Below are 7,735 nucleotides of genomic sequence, written 5' to 3' on the forward strand. Positions count from 1 at the left end.
GATAGGGAGGACTGTGGGCTCACAGGGCACTGGAGGTGGATGACAATCTGGAGAGTAGGGAGGACTGTGGGCTCACAGGGCACTGGAGGTGGATGGTAACCCTGAAAGCATGCAGGTCTCCACGGCTGTGAAAGACTGGGCCAACTTCAGAGTATCAGCCCCAAGAAAATACTGCTGCACCTACTGCTCCCCCGCCCCCCCCAGTCTAGAAATGGACCTTGAAGTAGCTGAACTAGTGGGGTGGCAAAAGGAGAGGAGGGAGAGGCAGGGGTCTGTCTGTCTGCTTACCAGCTTTGAAAGTGACAATGCATTTCAGACAGGCAAATTCAGTGGCGTCTAATCGGAGCTGTCTGAACCGCGCCACCACCTCCTGCAAAGCCTGTATTTCAGATATGATTTTGTTCAGCTTCTGGGAGTCTGTGTTGTCACTATTCATGCCTAGAATTGAAATATGGGATAAATACTCTAATATGAAGGCATTTTCATGTTTTAATATTGATTTTTGACAAAATCCTGCATATCAATATCTATTCAATTGTCACTCTGAGATATGTGATTCCATGTAAACTGGCTATATTGTATGAAAGTTAATATAAAATCTTCCCTTGGATGATAACAAACACAGTAATTTGCATTTAAATAACAATGCAAGCAGTCATGAATACAACAAAACAACATTATTTGCATTTAAATATAGATTTATAAATGACAGGTATACTCTATTGTTCAGCAGGAATTTGTTATTCTTTACATGTTGTTCTTTTTTCAGTAATGTATTTTTATGGTAATTTCTACAACAAAGTCATTAAATTGTGCAATTCTTACCAGATACAGCCAGTAGAGTGTTAGCATCAACCGGAATGGCCCATTGTGCTATTCCTAGAACAAACAGTTCTCTCCACGCGTCTTCCAAAAGCATCAGCTGTCATACAATAGATGTATAATATAATATAGTGTGTAATTTATAAATTTATAAACAATTTCCATATGTAAATTTCCTTTAAAGTGTTTAAAATGCCTGTCTTGGTAAAAAAAAATCCAAATAATCTATTTTCCTCTTATTTCTCCCATTTTCCTGTTTTGAAGCTGTGCCTATAGACACCCACATGTGGCTCAGAGTCAAAGCACACTCCCTAGGGCTTTGCCTTTCACGTCCTTGCCACCACCTAGGAACTTCTCTAGAGACCGAAAATCCATAAAGTGCCACTCGCGGCTGAGCAGGTGTGTTGCTCTGGTGTAAACCAATAAGACTCCTGCCTAAGCTTGTAGGTCAGGGTCCCCATCTTCCTAGAGAGCCAAGGGGGCTGGGAGAGAGGGAGAGGGGGAGAGGGAGGGAAAATCAGGGTGTAATTATGTTAATCAGGTTTTGCTGAGTTTACCTCGCCTCCCAGCCTGATTTCTCTGAGACTCATAAGTGGACAGCATCAAGGTGCTTGTCGTTTTCATTCTAATAAAATGTGCTGTTGAATATTTAAAATGAAAATCTGGCTCCTCCTTTCCCAAATTAATGTCCTGGATTCCACTTCACCGTAGTTTGCTTATTGTTGAAGGGTTTCCAGCAAAAGGCTAAGTGCCAGACAGGAAGTGAATTTTATTTGGATTACAGTCTACAAATTCTTGTTTTCAGAAAAAAAAGTAGTCAATTTTTATATATACATGTATGTGTGTGAGTGTGTTATACACACACACATTCACCCACCCACAGGGAGAGAGAGAGAGAGAGAGAGAGAGAGAGAGAGAGAGAGAGAGAGAGAGAAGAGAGAGCATTCATGCAAAAGATTAAAGGGCAACCGGTAACCCTGGTCAAAGACATTACCTATAACCTTGAAAACAATTCTCTATGTCTAAAAATCTTTCAAAAACCAAAAAATTCTAGATTATTATGCTGGATGATTTATATGAAAGAATTTACTTCCCAAAGCTAAGAATCATGAAGGTTTGCAACTATTTTCACAATTAGACCAAAATGCTTAATTTTTAAAATGCTTCATTTTTTTATCTTATTGCATTGAGTACAGAAAATAAATTTTAGATTAGAGGCGAACAATAATTGTGGCCATATTTCATGCTATGATTAGTTAGGTATGAAGAGAATTGAGCCCTCTGCTCTCAGAACTATGGGTGTGAGGCAGAGGCAGGGCACTCCCTGAGCAATGCAAGGTCCAGGTTTGATTCCAACTATCCAAAAAAGAAAAAGAAGCAAAAAAATTGCTTATTAGCCTTTTGAAAAAAAAGTCATTAATTTTTGTGATTACCCTTAGCAACCAATAGTTTTGCCTACTCTGTTTCTTTCTTCCTCTTATGAATAAAAAAATACATTGACAAAAAGGACAACTTTTAATATTCCTAGCAGGAAATTTTATGGGGTTTGCTAAAATGCAGGTTTTTTAGATGCACATAATTTTCTTACTTTTGAACATCATGTATAACCAAAGAATTATGTAAAAATGCTTTTTTGTTGTTGTTTCCAAAAGTTCCGAAAGCAGTGAAAGAATCAGGGATGCGGTATGCCATGAGCAAACTTTCCTCACACACAAAACCAAGGACCTGATCCCTAGCAATGCCCACAAGCAGACCACCAAGAATACAACACGATATTAGTCAACTAGAGATGTGCCTCTTGGTTCTCCATGGCGACAAGCCATTAGCCCAAGCTGTGGTACATCACAGTGGAGAATAAAAAGCTGAAGACATAAAAACCCCACCAGTGAACATTCTATCACCTTCTATTCTTCTCGGCTGGAGTGTTCACAAGAGAACATCATTTCATCAATAGTTTTCCACGTAGCCCAGACTGGCTTCAAATTCCAGGTTCTCCTACCTCAGCCTCCTAAGTGCTAGGATCACAGATGTGCGTCCTAATTCTTGGCTCATCGCCAGTGTTAGAGAACATTAAGATTTTTAAATTTGGAGGCTTTAACTAAACTTAAAAAAAAAGATAATGTACTTCCATACATGTTTTACTTAGAGCACATTCAGCTACCCTGAAGCAACATAGTTACATTCCTAACAAAGGGTCCATAGGTAGATCTTTGAACCTCAAGAATGATGTTGGGAAAGATAAATGGTTTCCCCATGCTCAGAGTATACACCTGCCCTGCCGATTTCTGCAGGCGACACCCGGCTTATCATGCTTCCTTCCCAACCCCCGAGGCCCGATTGGTCATACCTGATCTTGCAATGACAAGGTGGAAAAGGCTGGCACACTCTTTGCCCACTTGATGCTCATAAAGAGAAGCCTGGCGGCTGATTCGCACACGGACTCTGTGGCCACTTCATAAAGATACATCGGGGTCCCGTTCACTTCATGGGGGTACTGGGGGGAGGGAGAAAGAGGAACACCTGCAAGTGACGGAACCTCAGCTTTGCCCCCAACAGCTGACATTTCAGTGTGCTGGTTAAACAGAGGGGGCAGAGAGAATCTGGTGCTCTGTATTGGCGTTCGGCTGCCTCCAAATATCTCTGTCGACAGAATCCGGGGAATGGTGTTTATTGGGGGAGGCATGTTTCTGTTCTTTGGGGGCTTCTGGCTTCCAAAGGGGTGCCTGGCTATTCTGTCCCCTGCTGTAAATTTCCCTTGGACTGAGCCAAGTACCAGGCCTGGCTCCCAATTTAGACAAGAACTGCTTGCATTTGTGTAAATAAAAATAGATGTGAAAAAAGTATAAATTAATAGGCATCCCAAACACAAATATGCATATGAGTATTTTTAGAAAGGATTAGTATATTATGGAAATATTTCAATTAGACATCTTAATCATTCACAGAGCATTCCCATTCATAACTGACAACATATTCATAACACTACTTTCCAGAGCTTATTATACACATCAAGGGTAAGAAAGCGATATTAAATATTGTGCGTGTGTATGTGCCCAGGTGTCTGGCTCCCCTGCAGTGTGAAGCTGCAGCTGGCCTCCTCTGGGGGAAATCCTGGGTTCTCCTTCAGTGGGGGCCTTGGGAGGGATCAACTCTAGGCCTAGAGTGCAGTCCCTAGGTGGCAGCCTTCCCAGGTACTTCAGGCGTGTCCCTGCTGGTAGGGCCAATCCTGGGAGTGGTTTAAAAGTGGGCAGGCAGCACCGGGGAAAATTAAACCCCTCCTAACAGTGATTTCTGCTTTTTTCTCTCTTATATTATAGACCCCAGGGCGCCTCGGGAGGCTCCTTCCCCCAGGGGAGGAACTAGTGTTCTAGTTGGTTCCGGCCTGTGGGGGCATCTAAGACTGCACTCGGATTAGACAGTTCCACTCACCAACCGGTTTAGAGTTCTCTAAAGGTGCAGGTTTCTGACATCCACCCCGCGTTCTCGGGAGCGCGCGCGTTTGTCGATGCTCCGAAGGTGGTCTACTGTGCACTAAACGTCAGTTGCCCCCACCTTTTCCTGGCCGCGTCTCAGCTCAGAACAGAGCCTATCTACTCCACCTCCCTTTCCTCAAAAAGGAGTTTCTTTGGACCCCGCAAAGCCACTAACCTTGGGCGTGGGCTGAGCCAGGCTCACGAGGGTCTGCCGTTCGGGGGTGGCAGACACTGCGGCCAACTCCAGACCGTGAGGCTCCAGCTGCGTGACTGCAGTGAAAAAAGCGGGAGCTGGCAGCGCTGCAGAGGGGAAGTGTGCAGCGGCCCCGTTGTCTTCCTTGTGTCCACGGAAGTAGAGGGCCACCTGTTTGCGGATGGTGGACGTCCGAGGCCCCCGCTCGTGCTGCACCGCTACAGAGACAAGCACATGGACACAGGCCTGGGATCACAGGCGCGCTGACACTTGGATGCCACCCGGCTGCCCCTCCATCGTCCCGTCTGGGCCCCTCAAGGTCACTCAGGAGCGAGAGAGGGTACGTGGTTCAGGGCACTTAGGCACGATTTCCCTGATACAGGTGGGAAGCAGGGGTCTGAGATGGACAAGAGTCAGGAAGGTGCTCAGCGGTCCTCCCCACCCAGGGATTCCCAGGGAAACCAGGCATCCTATGGGCCTCTGGAAGTACCAGCTGCCCTCGCTCCCATCACCAAAAAAGGGAGCACCACTCACAACCAGGTCCGCAATTCTCCCCCACAAATGGTTTTGTGGCTTCCAAGGCCCAAAGAGAAAGGACCGGAGCCCACAAACCCTGGGGGATGGAAGGGTGAGTATGCCTGGGGGATGGAAGGGAGATGTGACAATTACCACCACCAGTTTAAACAAACAAATTAATTCAGGGTAATCTTCCTCCGCAGAGCAGAGCAGAGCAGAGCGTGACAACTTGTCAACACACAAGTTCAACAGGTTGGATGCTCCCTCCTGCTTCCACAGCAGGGGCGGGAGAGGGTGCACTCCAGACAGGCTCCCCCTCAAGCAGGTCCCCACCCCAAGGCTCACTCTGCATGGTGCCCCCGGGCTCTCTTCCACCTTCCCCCAGACCCCGGGATGCTCTTGCCAAGTTCTGACCCGGGAAAAGGCGGGAAGTACAGTTTGGACCACTTTCTGGGCCCTGAACTTCTGGAAGACCCAGGTCTGGGTCGAATTTGGGCCTCAGAGAAACGGGGTGTTGACTTCACCCTTAAAGGGTGTGTCATCCTGCCTCTCTAGCCCCTTTTCTCTCTTCTTGTCCACCAAGAATAGACTCTTGAGACGCTTAGGGCCAACTCACTGGCCATACTGAATTTGCCAATGAGGAAGTCATTCCTGACTTCCAAGATCTTGCTGGGACTAAGAAGCAAAAGCAGGAAATCTCCCATTTTCCTGTCTCTGAGCTTGGAGAGTTCCAGAAAGACTTCAGCGACTGTGAGACCTTAAAGAGTTACTAAAGACTGCAAGAAGAGGTAGGGAAATGGGGTTTGGAGCCTAGGCAGGAAATATGCACCTGAGCTCGGATGCCTGCCCTCTAACACTCCCTTAGTGTGATTTGGGGCGCAGGTTTCCCGTCTGGGCCTGGGACTTGGGCTACAGTTAGGTCAGCTGGGGACTGCTGCTGAGTCTCAGGGGGCCTACAACTGACAGCCTGAGGCCATTTTCCAGCATCTGGAGAGAAGAGATCTGCCGGGGAAATGATTTACATGCATAGGAGTGCCATCTATTTGCTGTACATATAATTTACTTACTACTCAATCAACATTAGAAGAATAAAGACATGTACTGATTACCATCTTTGTTCATGTTGACTTCCAAACACTTCTTCAGTCGACACGCCCTGCACTGGTTTCTGTGTGTCTTGTCTACCGGGCATCCTCCCTGGAACAGATCACAGGCAGTCAGAAACCCCAGGAACCTTAGGTGGGCACCGGAACCCGGTCTTGGGGAGGGGAGGCCCAGCGTGGGGACTCTGGCCAGCCACCGACCCAGCACGGAGGTTCAGACCCAGTGAAATGGGAAAGCCTTGAGCACTGGCAGGGCCAGGTAAGCAAGGCGCTTGGGATCCCCAGGGTTGGGACAAGAAGACCCAGTTCTCGACCTCAGAGAGTTGGTCAAAGAGAATGGTCATTCCTGACTTCCAAGATCTTGCTGGGACTAAGAAGCAAAAGAAGGAAACAGCTGCGGGGGTGGGGGTGGGGGTGGGGGATGATTTTCAGGACCGGAGACAGCGACCACCGGGTCCTAAACTCTGCAAGGAGTGGCCTCTGCCTGTAGGCTAAGCCTGGTGCCATCTTCTGAGTGAGCCCATTGCTCTGACAGATAAACCTCCACCACTCATTCTTCTCTGCCCTATGTCCTTTCCTTTGCTTTGTAGTAAAGACGTTCTTACACAACCACAAAGCTGAGCCAACCCTGAGGTCCTATGCTCAGCCTTGGTCCCTGGCAGAAGCCATTCTTGGAATGAGTCAGCAGCCAGGATGTTTAGAAGGGCAAGGCCTGCAGAGAGAGTGTGGGGGCCTGAGGAAAACTCAGGCGGACTTAGAGAGACACCACCTAACAAAAGATTATATACAGGCAGTAACTAACAAGATAATGGGTAGAAAAAAGATAGTTGCTGATTTACAAATATTTATCTCACAGGAATAAGCAATCAAATGTCTAATGTGACTTTCTGCGGGGCAAAAAGGTAAATGCACATATTTGGCTGGGTGTAGTGGTGCACACCTTTAATCCCAGCACTGAGGAGGTAGAGGCAGGTGGATCTCTGTGAGTTCCAAGTCAGTCAGGACTACATAGTGAGACCCTGTCTTAAAGAAGAAAAAAGCATTGGCAGATAAGGCTCCCCCTTCCTTATTTAGTGCAGGGGTTGGCAGCAGCTTGTGTTGACCACTGAGCTGCATCCTCAAATGGCAGGGATTGGAAACAGAGTCTTCCCATGTTATAGTTAGGATGACCTGGACTTTACTGTCTTAATGAACTGACTGGTCTTAAATTTGTGACCCTCCTGCTTTGCCCTGCCACCATGGCCAGTTCAGACAATGCTTCTTTCAGTGTTTGTTTGTGTCTTTACTGAGGGAGAATATCTACAGATACATCATGTGTATGAGTTTTTGTTTGGAAGAGCTGAGGATGGAACCAGGGCTGGTCAAGCATCCCTCAATCAAGTGACACCCCTAGCCTTCTGCGTAAGTGTTTTATACACAGAAAAGGATTCTTATTTTGCTTTCTAATTTTAAATATTCATAAACACTGAAATAGGAATGAGTGCATTTCCTCCCTGAAATATCTGTAAGGAAAACGACACGTGAGAACACACGGTTTCATACAGTCTTCTTTGTGCAATTAAAAACAGGTTGAGCCGGGCGATGGTGGCGCACGCCTTTAATCCCAGCACTCGGGAGGCAGAGGCAGG

General features: G+C 46.7%; 1 protein-coding gene across 1 annotated transcript in view; it reads right to left on the reverse strand.

Annotated features, from left to right (window-relative positions):
* Nr2e1 (nuclear receptor subfamily 2 group E member 1) overlaps positions 1-7,735 on the reverse strand; it is a 21,550-nt gene that overhangs the window by 6,291 nt on the left and 7,524 nt on the right. The window contains exons 3-7 of the mRNA XM_005363579.3: positions 6,114-6,201; positions 4,471-4,706; positions 3,170-3,316; positions 826-922; positions 289-438 (exon numbers count right to left, since the gene is read on the reverse strand). Coding sequence (XP_005363636.1) covers positions 289-438; positions 826-922; positions 3,170-3,316; positions 4,471-4,706; positions 6,114-6,201 — 718 coding nt within the window. The remainder of the gene's footprint in view (positions 1-288; positions 439-825; positions 923-3,169; positions 3,317-4,470; positions 4,707-6,113; positions 6,202-7,735) is intronic.

Source organism: Microtus ochrogaster, linkage group LG9 (genome assembly GCF_000317375.1).
Source record: "Microtus ochrogaster isolate Prairie Vole_2 linkage group LG9, MicOch1.0, whole genome shotgun sequence".
NCBI classification, from domain to species: Eukaryota; Metazoa; Chordata; class Mammalia; order Rodentia; family Cricetidae; genus Microtus; species Microtus ochrogaster.